Here is a 16,148-nt window from a genome sequence, read left to right on the forward strand (position 1 = left end):
GGGATGAGGTGAAAAAGATGCAGACTGCCTACAGCAAACCGCCTGCGTTTCTGGTTTATGTCCTCACCTCTTGAAGATGATAAAGGCCACAACACCGACCACGACTGCTGCCAGGATGGAGCAGTAGATGGGTATGAGTTTGTCGTTCAGGTCGTCGGGGAGCCGCTGCTGGGAATTACCGTTGGTGGTAGTGGTGGCGGTAGTGGTAGTGGTGGTGGTGGTTTTGGTGGTGGTGGTGCCATCCTCTGGTAGGATGATGTCTGATGGTGTGGTTTCCTCGTAGGGGTCCTCGAACTGCGTATAATCCACTGTGGGGTTAACGGTGACTGTGAAGGAGGAGTAGGCATTTTATGAGCTTTCTGAGTATGTGGAAAACAAAGCAACATTGCAACAACAGGCATTTATTCTACATTTAAAGATATCAAAGAGTTAGTTGAAATAGATTTTTTGGCCACTTGGAGGCAGTGGAAACGCGCTGTCAACATGTCACCAACATATTTTCATCTTTTAAAGTCGATATGGTGAAGTTATTAGCAAATAGTATTCACACATCCTGCATTTATTGACTAATCTGACTCACCCAATGTGGACGGTGGGTATACCTTTTAATATGGCTACATATATGGCATAGTACACCTATCTTCAAGCTCCTATCATTTTTTTTTTCAAAAAATTCTTTTGGCTTCCTCCCCTCAACCCATAAAACCATAAATGTCTCCCATGCTGCGTGAGCACACCCACACACATTACATCCCACAGTGCTTGGTCATTTCTCCTCCTCCCCAGGGAGCCATTAACAAGGAAAAGAGCATGTTTGTCCATCCAGTCCTGCCCACTTTCCTCCGACCATTAACGCTAAGCAGACATATTCGCTCCTCACCGCGGATGTGGAAACCTATCCTCGCCTGTCACTTACTTACAGTTATTCACATCATCAACAGGAAATCATCCCATTGGCTTCCAAGGGCTCTAAATACCTCAGGAGGGGCCGCTGAGTGCGAGGCAGCCATTTTTCACTAATGAGGCGAAAACATTTTTAGTGAGAGCGTATTTAGATGGATTCATGAGCGGCTGCGGGGCTTTTAGCCGGAGGAATTTTGAGGATGTGATAAGTACTTTATAGTAACGTCAATATACTGAACATCTAATTGATGAACTTATTATGCTTGATGTCCATCATTCTTAATCCCTGCCCTGTAAAGCCATTGTTTTTACATCACTGTGCCAGTTATATTTGACACAGGACACACAGAAAGTAAATATGTTTGGTGTGCTGTATTTTTAAGGGTAAAGCGCTTATATTCGTCTTGCTGACAATTTGTCAGCATCTGTTCTTAACCATCTGGATAGGAATCTTTCTATCTAAACCAAAGACATTTGCTGAGTGTTGTGTGGGTAAGGCCAGGCTGCTCAGCTTATCCGAACCAGCCCTGTTTTGACGAGACAGTCGGGTGCAGAGCTGGACCTTTTGGAGGAATAAGTCACATCAGATCCTGCTTGGATTTGTTGCCATTTATCGACCGATGGAAAGCTACGAGATTACTTTTAAACTTTTGGAATGAAAAAGTGGATTCATCTTCACTCCTGTTTATCAACCTGACTGTAGCAGCGATCCGCAGAGGTTACCTCCATTGTCGGGGGTTCATGTTCTGTAAAGTTGATATATGTAATGTACAAATTAATTTCAGTGTAAACTGACAATTAAGTTTTATATTATTGTATCATGATGTCTCTCATTCAGGCTGAAGACTACAAGAAGACATTAGCTTGCTCACCTTCTCTGCTTGAGGCCAGCAGCATGAAGCGACATTAGCTGCAACTAGGTTAGCACACCTGAACCTCTGACTGAACAGGTTTTATCACAGAAGAGGAATGCAAATGGAAATGGTATACAACGGACAGTGTCTCCACCTGTACTGCATCAATTTTGATCCTTTTTCTTCAAGTATCGCCGGTTCACTTGGTTAATATCAATATTTGGGGCTAACTGTGAATAAAATGCCTTAGAAACACAAAATAGACACAAACAGGCTTCTGATGATGCACTGCAGCATATCAAATTGCTTTCCATCCTCTTCAGACTCATACATATACACCGGCATCACCACCATGGATTGTCTGTCTTTTCTCTACCCGACTGTTTTTGACCCCCCCATCAACACACCCACACTCGAAACCAGACACCATTCATTGACAGAAATCTTCTTTGTCCAGAACAAATGCCCCCTCCCCATCTCTTTATCCTTCAATCCTCTCTCTATCCATTTCACCGCTGGCTACACTTTAGCTCGCTCCTATCAGACATTTCCTCTGTCAGCCAGTCGTATGGTCACTTGGACGCCACCATTCTCTGTTTTTCATCAGAGCCCTGAGCCCCTCCACTGATGGTAAACACAACGTCATTGTTGTCTGACCTTCCTGGTTATATCTTTTATTCATTTTGTACATTAACCATTTATCTCTTCCATCCATCCCTCCATCGTTCTCTTTACTCTCCACATCTCTGCATCATTACTGTGCGCTCGCTCCCTTCATGATTAACAGTTGAGACAGGGCCCTAAGTGCCTTTACTGAAGCACTAGCTCAACCTCTCCCGCTGAATGATCTGGCATCAGAGTGGGGAATGACCTTCTGCTGAGCTCAGCTTGTTTCCACTCTGCTCGGATCTCAGTGGTTAAAGGACCGCTGCTCTTGGTCAGAGAATAATCATGATGAGACATTTTACTGATCTTTCCATTGTCCCCTGAAGTCACATTAACTACAATTAACTATATCCATACAGCCAAAAAACATAGTACCAAGAATGTGAGTGAACAAACTGTGTGTCACTGTCCTGTGAAAACCATGTAAATCTGTATTTTAAAGTTCAACTAATTACAGGATCCATAGTGGATTGGATATTCGTGGCTGTTAACTGTAACATGAGGATGTCGAAGTCATGTTTTGAAGGGTTTTTTGTTTTAAAGCTTTTTTCCTCGGGCTGTTATGCATATGCTATATCTCATGTGCCTTATTAAACATAAATATTATATGCTGAATATAATGAAATGGTTTTCTATAATAGCCCTCGATCCCATCCCCTCAAACAGGAACACTTAAACCCCCACGGCGTCTTCACATGTGGTATTCCCATTAAAGCACAAAAATGTTGCCGCTCACAATGTGGCAACAGCTGGTTATCAAGGCCATAAAGACGGTGAGACAGGGAGCTGTCAAAATTATAGGTCTAGTCAACTGTAACTCCTGTCAACAGCATTCATTATATTTATCGTTCAGCATTATTTGGTTGTTTGTGGAATTAGTGGAATTTCCTCCCGCCTTTGTCTGTAAATGATTAACTTGTGACAGGAAATCCGGGCAGATGTGTACTTGCAGCATTAGATGAGTAATTATACAGAGAGCGCTCTTGTTGAGTGCAAATGAAAAGAGTGTGTGGCGTGTGCGTCGTTTGTGTTCAAAGTGGGTGTATGTGTGGGGCAGCAGTCACGCCTCTGTTTAACACGTCATTCCACCCTCTTGCAAACAGGTGTTGCTTTAGTCTCAAAACCTCGTACTTCAGAAGCTGACTTTGGAGTTCATCAGAAAGGGAAGGAGGAGTTTCCGACACAAGCCAAGCTGTTTTTTTTTTTTTGTTATGTGCAATTACACCTGAGCACAGCCTCGACTGCTGCCAAGACCTGCCCTGCAAAACCTGATTTTTATTCAGCCATGACGGACACTTTTATGATATTCTTTTTGTTACAACAGGCACAAGTGAAGGGATATGATGACATCGATGAATGCTGCTGCCCCAGTTTTTGTTGATCCACTTTCAACGCGTGTGATTTCCTCTGATTCACCACTTCTTCCCTCTTTCTCACACTTTCTCTTTTTCTCCTTGAGGCCTCTGGCTCGGGTCCTACCTTACATGACCCATCTCACTTTTCTACCCACGTGTTCCACGACTCAACACACCCCTGAACGCGTACACATGTTTGTCAGTTTCTTCAGGGCGCATGTGTGTCCCGCCTCTGTGTGTGTGTGTGTTTGTGTGTGTGTGTGTGTGTGTGTGCGCGCGCCTGTTCTGCGGCAGAATGTGATCAGCACTCGTAGAGGTCAACCAGAGAAACCCGAGAGTGCAGAAGAGTAACTCCATCACTTTTATCGACCGGGCCACATTCTCAGCATCTGTTCCCTCTCACCACTCTCTCTCTACATCTCTGTCTTTTCTGCAGCTCCTGTGTACAGTTCAGCTGTGGATGTGTGAGTCATTGTGGTCTGTTCTAGTTGAAAAATGTGGTGCTACTTTGTAAAGATGCCTTTATGAGAGTTGTAACTAAAGCCTTTATGAATGATAAATACATTTCTGACATGTTTTATAGATAGAAAACGTTAATAATGTCAGGTTTTGGGTTTGTCTCTTACCACTGACTACTGTAAAAATTCCTTAAAAAAAGACCCAGTGGAGCACATTGACGAATGGCGTGACTTTGCCTCTATCATTAAGATGTACATACACACTGTATGCTAGCATCTTTACACATTTTTGGAATAACAGTCCTAATTAAAAAAAAAAAACAACACAAAACTAGAGTCCCTCCTTATACCACAGTGCAGTAGATCTGGCAGACAAACAGATAAATAACAGTCAAACAGCGTGCAGAGGCACAATCCTCCACCACATACTGTGGACCCTCAGAAGGACAAAACCTCGACTCCCAGAGCAGAATGTCTGGCGCTGAATGAACGGCACGAGCGAAAGCGCAAGTGTTGTGATCACCCTTGGACCAGAGCGGCCCGCTGATGCCAAATCACCTCCAATAACTTTCCCTGGAATGACGAGGGGTACATTCCTGAGGGGTGGAGACTGAGTCACGGCTGCAAGGGGTCAACTCTTGTTTGGAGCGGATAAAGAGACACAGTCGACTTTAGAACTTCCTTCATCGGTACAATGGCCATGCTGTGTGGAGGGGGGAGCGAGAGGGGTTTGTGAGAAGGTCAACTGTGGCCATAGAGCCTGAGTCAGTAGAGATATAAGTCAAGAGATGTGTGGAGAGCAAGCTATAGTCACACAATGAGTGACTGTGCGATACAAAGACAGCGAATTGTTTAGTCGGACTGGGATTGGGGGTACTTCACAGCTATTGATGTGGAAATGCTTTAGATGCAGGAAATCAGAAATGTGGATGGCATTTTGCCCTTTATCATTTTCCCCATTTGTCTCCTTCTCTTTATCTGCCTGTCAGATGCTTAAAGGAATTGATCATTCATTAAACCCTTTTCGCGGACATACTTGCCTAACCCTCCTGATATTCCCGGGAGACTACCAATTTCCACTGCCGTCTTCCAACTTCCTCCCGGTGGCACAATTCTCCCGTTTTTACAATTTACAGTACATTTTTATGCCTTTTCACCCCTTTCAGTCAACACAACCTGTTTTTGGTACCTAACAGCATGCAGTCTGCTCCACAGTGAGTGAGAGACGCACGGAGAAATGGAGAATTCCTGTTTCTTGCTGGCAATTTTAAAGGAAAGGGAGACTGACAAACATAGAGTTTCCAGTTCAAACATCAAGTTTTACTTTAGCTAGCTATCTACGAGACAGCAGCTAAAGTCGAAAGCCTTCTTCTGTCTGAAATCAAGGACTCAAATAAGACTAAATATGACAGTCTATGATGAAATGGTGAGCAGGCAGTATGGATTGTGCATGCATCATGAAAAAGAAACCCTTCCCTTCCCCTCCTTGTGTCCATCCATCACTCCACGTTTTCCCGTCCCTCTGTCTTGATTTAGCTGAACTGCTCCCCGCCCTGAGTGCTGCGCCTGCACGGGGCTAGTTAGCAGATTACGCTCTCTGACTTCAGGAGGGCAGCCTGTCAATCGTTAAGGTCAACCAAGCTCAGGAAGGAAACAGCACCCTCCTCCTCCTCCTCACCTATCAATTCAATAACCAAATGCACTTGGCCCCCCCTCTTTTCTTCCTCTTTACCGCACCCGCTCGACCTTCATCCTCCCATATGCTGTCTCAGATGCGAAATATTCAATAAGTCATCTTATTGATTTCAATCTGTGCTCTGGAGCAGGAGTATCACACTGCCCGTCTGCATGCATACAAGCTCTGCGTGAGTTTTTTTGGGGTTTTTTTGGTGACTCATATTTGAGTAATCCTGTAAACTTCCCTTCAGTGCATGTGTGTGCTTGAATAGTATAATTGCTTGCATGCTGCAAACCTCAACCTGTTGCCCGAGCTGCCACAGAAGCAGAAGAAACCCAAGCTCTGGGTGAAAGGTCAGCCAGCATGCGCGCGGCCGATCTCAAAGAGGAACGGGGTCTAAGATTGAAAGCCTCTGTTCTCCACTGGTGTCAAGGGCTCGTAGCCAAAATCTCAAACTGATAAGAACAGGCAGCGACCACGTAGTCACCGCGTAGTCAGCTGTAACTCTGAAAGGAGCTTGTTAAAGGCTGGCCACTCCTATTGATAATGCATTTTCAGATAGACTGGGTTTGACAAACAGTAACCAGTCCTATTATTAGCTATATTACTAATACAGTACTAAATATAAAGTGCTGATATGTGAATTAAGTGTAGAGTTTTGGACTGTGGCACAACAGGTAAGGGGCACTGTTTCTGGCTCTCTTACTATGATTAGCAACTTGGGAGCGCTTAAACAAAACCATAAAAGTTGATTAAAGCTATGAGGGATGTTGTGTTTCATATATTATGGTGGGAAAATTGCAATTTTATTAAAAAAATGTTTAAGACCTTTTAAAATGCTAAATCCCATCCATATGCTTTAAAAACGTATGTAAAGCGGTGTGTCTGAGCTTTTCAGTAGTGTCATAAATCTTCTGTGGGTATTCAAGGGCCATCACGGTCCACAGCATTGACTTGTCAAAGGAAACCCATCTACACGGCTTCATAATCTACAGCAGCAAGGCTGGTTCACACAACCCGGGTTTGTCTTTGCTGATGTGATAACGCGCATGGATGTCACGTTGATAGGGCGGTTAATAAGAGCGCTAATCAACTTCACTTGTTTCGTGTTGTTGTGACCCCAGAAAGGATTGTGGAGGATTATGCCATGTTGTTCGCCGCACGTCCCCGGGAGGAAACTAATACTGCCTGATCTTCCCACAGAGGCTCCCTCGACGCGCAAGCCCTCCCATGACCTCCAACCTCCGACCTCACCCAGCGGCCTGCAGGAGAGTGGAAGTCATATCGCGCTTCTTTAGATAAGCATCTTGCCTCCAGACCCTCAACTCTGAGGGTCCAAGCCTCACAAAGTCTCATTCGGTATGAGCATTGTTTTACCATCAGTGAAGAGATGAAGGAAGGGAGTTTTTTTTTCTTTTCGTAGACTCAAAACAAAGCACTAATCCCTTGGAAGTGTGGGAGGAAATTGGATTTTCACCTCACACAACAGCTGAGCACGTATCCCACATAAAGGGGTGCTGAATCATCACGGGGGTAAATCCAGCACAGGCCTTATCTCAAATATGATCCTCATTATAACAGCAGTAAAATCCAGCTTTCTCCCCAAAGATAACCTGCAGCGCAGTCAAGGTGATGTTCTGGTCCTTCCACCCTGAGTCAAACTACGTCTCCAGTGTCTTAAGTTACGACTTGTCTTTTCATGTGCAGCGGCCTTCAGCGTGCTCCTCTCTCTCCCTCCTCCCTCCTGGCTGTGTTCGGCCTTCAGGCCTGTGTCGCCCGACGCCGCAGTCCTAATGGATGTGGACGTCTGGCAGCTCCACCGATCTTCAAGTGCTGATAACGCTTGTGCTTCGGTAAAAAGATTACATTAGAAAATAACGAGCACATGATTGGGTTAGAGCGTGGAGTAGCGGATGATTATGAGCACCATACACAACGCGCTGTGAGCCGTGCGTCATACCCGAAAAAGCAGCAAATCCACATTCGTCAGGAAATACGGTGCGGTAGTTATCTGAAGGATCTTTGAGTGTGGGAGTTCTGGCTCCTTATCTCTTGATCTCAGATGAATCATCTCTCTGACCATCACACTCCTCTGGAAAAAAACGAAAGATGAATCAAGCCCCATTAACATCCTCGATTGAAGACGTTGTTACGGCAGGGGGGCACTTGGTGGACAAACATCCGTGTGTTGTGTCCACTTCTGCTTATCAAATAACTAAATTTGGCTTTTCTGTCTGAGATGTTTCCCCTGGTTTTTGTTAAGCTTGACAGACACACAATTCATTAATTTCGTTTGTGTTGCACTGACTCACACTACATGCTGTATATCCACGGCCAGTACACACCAGGACTCACGACGTCTTAAATTTTGGCTATAGCTATGTTGCGATAACGCATAAGAGTTTCATTTCTGGTTTTAAAGGCTGCATTACAAACTATGCATTAAAACTATGTCATTTTCTGAACTCACCAGACAATTACCTGTTCAAATATTGGCCTTTATCCCCATCATCATCAACCCGATTGCTTTGGATCAGTATCGCTTTCAGTTTTAAAAATTTCAATGACGTCAAAACGAGTAACAAGGGATCTTTTGAAGGCAGCAACGTGAGAAACCAGACTGCGGAACAGCTTAAACTTGATTATTCAAGCCGTTAATTTTTCACAACTCTTCTTAAAAGGAAGCAGCTGGATTCTGCAGTCTGGTAACCGGCGACATGTTTGGGATTTAAATCAGGTTAAATCAGTTCGGCATCTGTCCTGCTCAAGCTTGCCCATAGCTCATACCTCCGTCAGTCAGGCTTAGTCTTCTAATTCCAGATTTCTACTTGGATCTGCATCAAATTGTACTCACTCATAGATACCACCTGAACATGGCTGATGTGTTTCATCCAGATTCGTGCATTATCTGCTGGCACATTCCTGGAAATGTAGAACGACTCTCTACCCCGCCATGTTAGCAAAAGTCACAAAAAAAAAAAACCCTATCCACACGAAAGTTAACGGGGTTTACTCTGCCGGACCAGTTCTTCATCCAAGTTTGGTGGAAATCCCAATCCAAACCTTTGGTGTACTCCTGCTGATAAACTAACAAACATGAAAATGGTCAAGAGCGAAAACACAAGATCCTTGGCCTGTAAATAACACACATCCGACATTATGCTTAAGTTTACTCAAGGCAAAACATAAAAATATTTAAACGTGACAGAAACAGAAGATGTAGCACAATAAAAATACAAATCTAGTCTGTTATACTCATTACTTTCTCCTTCAAGTAGCCCCACGGGCTAAACTGAAAGACCTCACAGGCCAAATGGGATCATGGGAGAGGCACAAAAGACTCCCTTTAGCCTGAGACTCACTCTGTCCTCATCACTGTGATAACAAGATCCTTCAAACCGCTGCCCCAACAGACTGCATGGCTGGTCAACAGACTCCTTTTATTGTCATTTCACAAAAGCGTTGATTTAATCTGTGAGGCATCAGGTCATTGGAATGAGCTGTGACTGCAGTCATAAGGAATTCCTGATCTGAAGTGTGATACCCACAGGGTGCGATGATATAAAAGAAATTCAGAACCCCGCTCGGAGATATGACCTCCTGCTAAACCCTCAACAGCGAGAGAGTGTGCTCTTTGTATCTGCCCAAGGGATGAGACCGGGAAGACAATGAGACAAGCTTCTGCGTGGCATTTAGGTCGATTGCGCCAACAATGTCTACAATGTCGCACTGAGATGGGCTGATTATGCGGCTGACAATATGGATGTCCAGTACGTTGTTCTGTCCGCACAGTGCCGGGCAGCGGAGTACGTGCCCAGCGTGGATTCTATTCAGGCTGTCGTGACCTCTGGCTGCTCATCCCATCATTCAACTCGACCGGCTCTGCACAGAAGTTCATGATAAACTTGGCCAGTGTTTGGATAGGATCATCCGAAAAGCCATATTTCTGCGAAGCTGAAGAATAAATCTCTAGATGAGTGAGGCAATTATCTTGTTAAAAGAGGAGCTCGGTCCTTTAGCCTTCTGAGAGGGAAGAAGATCTCATGAATGCCTGTTTTATCTCTCTCTGAGAAGGTTAGTGTTTTTAAGCGGTTGGAACTTCACATCTAAAGGCCACAGCTGCGAAAAGGACATCTTTGTTTTTTATCTGCTGATAAAACAGAAATATCCAACAGTAATGTCATTCTTCACAAACAATGTCCTAGTTACTCTAGAAACCCTACACACAACCATGTGAGACAACTTGGTCAGTTTCATTACATAAGTGCCCGCCGACGTTTACCAGATAGTCCACAGTGAAACATACGATGGACAATGGCGTTTTTGTTGTCCATGAGCTTGATAAAAGTTCAATCAGATCTAACCTCATGGTGGTCCAACATTGGCCCACGGGCCCCGCTCTGGGCAGCCCTGCTCCAGATTCAAGTGAAAGATCTATAATCAATCATAGCACCCCCCCCCCAAAAAAATAAATAAATCTGACGTAGCGCTGAGTTACTTAACTTGACAGCAGGTACGATGACAGACATGGATTAAATGCAAGCTTGTTTGAAACATAGTTTTCTATTAATGCTGATACAAAGAGCAGCGTGAATGTAATTTGCAATCTTGCTTCTGTCCCGACCAGACAGTGAAGGGCAGTGATTTTCAATCTGTGCCCCGCGTGTTTCTGATGGTTCCTCGCCCCAACACACCTGAAAACGACCCACTCATTCGAATCGGGTGTGTCGGAGCAGGGAAACATCTTAAACAATGCAGGGCAGGGCTCCACGGGACATTACAAGTACACTGTGACACGATGCACACTTCACTATGAACCAATCGTCATACCTTGACAAATTGTATCTGCCGAGGAGGTGCAGGGTTGTAACATCTCCCCTTCGTCGCAGATGTTGCAGGGGATGCAGGGCTCCCGGGAACTCTCCTGGTCCGAGTAGGTGTCCCCGCTGCACTCCTCGCACACCGTGTCGTGGTTGAACTCACAGCTGAACAGCATGCCCTGGCCTTCAGGACACTTGGTGCAGGGCTCGCACCGCTGCGAGAGCTCGTTCATGTAGTAGCCGTAGTTGCACACGCAGTAGGCGTCGTTGGAGTCCGTGCAGGGCGCCTTCATGCGGAGCAGACCTGTGCACACCGTGCAGGGCTGACACGTCTCCGTGTGACTGAAGTTTTCGGAGAAGGTTTCACCTGGAAGGAGAGGAGAGGTGAAAAAAAACTTAACTTTTATTCTTCGGTTTCTCTCCTGTATTTCTTTTAAAAGCATTTACAGTTTATGCACAGTGCTGGTTGGTTCCGCTCCAATGTCTCTTCTTGAAACAACAAGGCAAGAAATCATTTTGTTCATTTATTCATTTTCTTTACAAGTACTCTCATGACCTTTTTTTTTTTTAAATAGAGAAATGATACATCTCAGTGGAAATAACTTCATTATTGTTTGCATGTGGTTTTTTAAATTAAATCACACATTTTCATATTGCGCACACTCTGGCTTTGATGCCTTTCATCCCTCCAACTGCAGATCCGAAGACCATTTGTCATGCTTTAATCACTTCCTCTTGATTTTTATTAGTCTCTTTCTCCCTCCCCTAATTTATCTCCGCCTCTCTCAACTGTCCGCTTCAAGCAGAACGTTACTATTACATTATTTTGACATTTTTTTCAAAGCCGTGTCTTTAGCTTTGCTTTACAGAAATGTCTAAAGAACTGTTAACGTGTCATATTAAAGAATAACATGCATAGTATATTATATCATACACATGCTTATTTAGTTTGAAGTCACACTATTATGCTGGTGTGTATGTGACCACACAGAGGTCATCTTGGACAAGACTGTAAAATAATAAGGGCAAGTAGCAACAATATCTTTTTTAAATGATTTTACAGTGAAAGAACTCACATCACACACAAGTTTCAGATTTGTTTTGTATGACTGAAAGATTCCCCGGGACAGATCTCTGGCAAAGGACACAATCAATATTGCATGTTTTATGGAATTGTATTTCGGCTGGATGGAGAACTGGGAAACACACTAAATTATGCAACAGACCTATTTGTAAGAGCAGTTTGTGTGTGTGTGTGTGTGTGTGTGTGTGTGTGTGTGTGTGTGTGTGTGTGTGTGTGTGTGTGTGTGTGTGTGTGTACGAGAGAGAGAAAGAGAGAGAGTTAGAGAGGAGATAGGGAGGTGGGTGACTATCATAGAGTACATCCAAACTGTTGACAATAATATTCTATAAGACACTTTTTATTTAATTTGAGTCGATGTTATGTGAAGTAGAGTTAAGAAGGTTAGTCGATTTGTCAGATGAGCATAAATGGATTGCTGATTTCTTTGTCCAATGAGATAATAAACTCGATCTCTTTATTTGTGAACTGTTGGTTCCGATAAAACAAGCGGTCTGATCTCGAGAAATAGTGAATTTCTGTTCTGTTTTCTATTTCGTCAGCAGATTCAAAAAGAATACAAACACAGAAAAGTCATGATACATTTACAGCGAAGACAGGGCACTCCTGCGATAGACTGGCGACCTGTCCAGGGTGTCCCCTGCCTTCGCCCTAAGTCAGCTGGGATAGGCTCCAGCCCCCCCGCGACCCTGCAGAGGATTAAGCGGCGTACATATAATGTGTACAGATGATGGATGGATGGATGGATGGACAGGGCACTCCAACACAGTTTGTACATTAGAAGGGCTCCCATGAGGGCACTTTATCATGTTTTATCTATCATAGGGGGCATCCAGGAGGGCCCTACCCAGCCCCCGAGCCCACCAGTACTCTGAAGACTTGCTTTACATCCAAATATTAAAGGCCCTTACTACAAATGTGCGCTCCAAACCTCTGCAGATCCCGCCTCAGTCTAGTGCTGTGCATTTATTATTTCTACTCGTACTGTCATCGCCCCTCTATGTACTGATTATTTTCTCAGTTAACTGTTTTGTCTGTAAAAAGTAATGAACCATGTCCATCAAAATCTTCCAAAGCCCCAAATAAATGTTTTCAATTTCGTTTTGTTTGGCCCCTAATGTGTGTAAAACTTGTTCGACATCACAGAAGACAAAAAAAAACAAAAAAAACCTACACATTTCAAACGCTGGCACCAGAGAGTGTTTGCAAAGTTGCAACAGATTAATATCTAATTCAGCTCTCACTACACTAAACTACACTGTGTGTGGCAGAAGACCTCTTTTACAGCTCCTTGTCTCACAGCATATCAAGTTTTGGGCCCGCGTCACCGGCCCACCAACCGCGGCGAACGCTCCGATGATGCTGAGATTAAAACAGAGATGGGGAGAGATAGACACTGAGACAAATGGAGGGACGACAGGAAGGCAGAGACTGTGACATCTGAGATGAATTCTGTCCTAAACTGGTGGTGTCAAATTCACATTTTTTGTTTAATTGTTTCTTTAGGAAGTGGACGATCCACCGTCCGTCCCTCGTATGAGGGCCTGTTAGTGTCCAGTCATACACTGTTACACTCCCCCCCCCAACAGACACACACTCAGACTACCCTCACCCCTCCACCCCCACGAGTGCTCTCAGAGCCATTATCATAATGCCATGCATCAATAATGCAAGTCAATACATTAATAACGCTAGCCTGCAGCATGGATGGGGGGCGGGTGGTGGTGGAGGGGGGTGGGGGGATTCAGACGGTCTTTTCCTGGCTCAGCATATCATATCATAACAGAGCTTTCACCTCCAGCCTAACATTCAATCCTTCGCTTTGTTTTCGAACACCCATAAAAGGACTCCTGACTTTGTCCGCTCACAGTGATTTGTGTGTGTTGGGTGCATGTGTGGGATCTTTTGTGTCTGCTTCTGTGTGTGTGTGTGTGGTTAAAAAATGTGTTTTCCTGGACATGTTTGTACGTGTGTGTGCGCATGTGTGTGTGTGCCTATGAACCACTAGCTGCTGGCTGATAAGTTGTCTCCACTCCAGCAGTACAGCTGTACTCGCTCTGTTTCATCTCCGCTCATCTGTTCATTCATCCAAACTCCTCCATGCGTTTCAGCTGGTCGCCCTCTTCAGCACATCAGCGAGGCCCTTGTGAACTATCTGGACTAAATCAAGCCTGAATGCTCGTTGGAAACCACAGTCTCTTTCTCAGAAATGGATGCTTGTGCACATTATATGCATTTAACTGTGGGCGACATGCCCAAAACAACACATGCAAAGATACGGTGGGTGGGAGTCGATGTCGAAAGAAAAATTAGGAGGAAAGATTGTCAGAGGTGAAATTAATGGTTTCCGTCACACAAGTTTCTGTGAACATTACCGGGAAAAAAATGATGTAGGCCAAAACTGCAAAGAAATACAGGTCATGAAAATGACTCTTTTGGTAATAAATCCTTTCCCAAGAATTAAAATTCCCAGTTTGATTAATCAGGCCTAGTGCTGGCCTACGCATGTCGCTGTCATACTCATTTCTTCAAGACGCTGATTTTGTTGACTGGAGTGAAGACTGCCAGACGATTTTAACTGCCGCTAGCTAGTGGCTAGCTCAGTTGAATCAAAACTGTCTCTAGCTAACCTTTTATATTTCTATTATAGTGTCTTATTTATTTTCATACAAATTCTTGTAGATAATTTTTATCAAAGCTAGCGTAAAAGTGTATTTAATTTGCACCAATTTGCTACATAGGTCTACATGATTATGCTGTATGCTAAAAGAGTGAGACCAAAGCTGCTCCTAGCAAAAAGTAAAGTCCTCACCACAGGCTAATGTCCACTGAGAAGACATGGAGATAAAGACAAAACGTTGTTTTTGCTCTGCAGTGTACACCTAGTAAGTGTAATAGCCTAACAAGGACAAGGAAAAAAGAAATTTTACACCTTAAGACAACCTTGTTTAGCCAAGCCGCTTAGCTTGGACAAGCTGGACTGAGGATGGCGCTAAATGTTAACCACATGTGTTTGGAAAACGTGACACTATTATGAGTAAAGATGAACTGTTCACTACCCCAGCAGGACAAAGATGCTAACGTTGGCTTGCTCTCGGACGCAGCACCAGTGACGTAGAAGTAACTCTGGGTTTTTTCTCTTGGTAGTGAGCTAGCTAGCCAAACAGACGAACATTTAACTCTTTTTTTCGCTCAATTCCTTTCACTTCTGCTGATGAATTTTTTGTCCTTGAAGAGGACAGATAAAGAAACCGCCATTCAAACTCTTTACTGCAGTTCAGCGCTTCACTGACCTGCCATACCTTGTTGCGGTTGTTAAGCTACTGTCGGACGACGTCTGTTACAGTGTGGGGTTTAGCTCATGGTCAACAGGTAGGAGACTATGTTGCACTGATGGCTGGTACTTCAAAACAAGTTGCTGTTAAAATGTGTCCAGCTCGATCAACGTGCATTAGCGATCGAATCAATAAATGTATTCTTAGAACCTCGTTGCAATGTTATCTGATGGGGAGCTATGTGCTTTGCATTTTCTCTTTTTCCATGAGTCAGTACAGAAGAGCCTGTCTGGCCTCATGACAGCCGTGGTGAGCCGCCCCACGCTGCTCCACGTTTATTCATGTCTGAGCAGCTCAAGTACACAAGACCGAAAATTATCACTCTTGTGCAACAGAAAGCGAGCAAAACCTCAGAGACAGCTGGTGTCATTAACTTCAAATCATTTTTTAAAATAAGGGGTTTTGCTCCACATTGAACAGGAGATAATTCATCACAGGCATAATGTTTTTACACGAGCCAACATCTTTTTTTATCAAGACACTCATCAAATCCAAGAAACCCCACAAAACGTAAATCATTCTCTCCATGTCCACATTCTGTCTGACTTCTCTCATGACCTTCAGGCTGAATTATTTTCTGACAGTGGGGCTCCTTGGCTTGCCGTCCCTCACTGACCCAGAGAGGTTTTTACAACTGCTTCCTAGCCTGGATGCAGGATAACGCAGGGAATTTATCCAAGGAAAACTCTGGGAACAGCATCGAAACTGGCCGTGGACCAACCCTGGCCTCTGCAGGCTCAACCTGACCTTTGACCTCACACAACAGAGTTACAAAAAAACACAAACATGTTAAATGTGTTGTCCTCAATGCTCAGACAAAATCTGCCTCCCTCAGGCGACCTTATCTCTCCTTTTGAGCCCTTCGGTCGCCAAATCAAAATCTACACCGCTTACCATCTTAATCACGGTGACATAACAACTCTTCTGCTGCTGTTTTTCTTTCGGCAGCAACATTTGGAGCTGACCTCCCACTCTTGCCTCTTCTTAACATCACTGTC

At 44.2% G+C, this 16,148-nt stretch overlaps 1 protein-coding gene across 2 annotated transcripts in view; it reads right to left on the reverse strand.

Annotated features, from left to right (window-relative positions):
- The window catches only part of ngfrb (nerve growth factor receptor b), a 30,235-nt gene that overhangs the window by 6,725 nt on the left and 7,362 nt on the right, over window positions 1-16,148 (reverse strand). For both annotated transcript variants that reach the window (XM_037082234.1, XM_037082233.1), the window contains exons 3-4: window positions 10,745-11,101; window positions 68-326 (exon numbers count right to left, since the gene is read on the reverse strand). In XM_037082234.1, the coding sequence (XP_036938129.1) occupies window positions 68-326; window positions 10,745-11,101 (616 nt within the window). The remainder of the gene's footprint in view (window positions 1-67; window positions 327-10,744; window positions 11,102-16,148) is intronic.

This window comes from Acanthopagrus latus, chromosome 20, assembly GCF_904848185.1.
Source record: "Acanthopagrus latus isolate v.2019 chromosome 20, fAcaLat1.1, whole genome shotgun sequence".
Classification (NCBI taxonomy): domain Eukaryota; kingdom Metazoa; phylum Chordata; class Actinopteri; order Spariformes; family Sparidae; genus Acanthopagrus; species Acanthopagrus latus.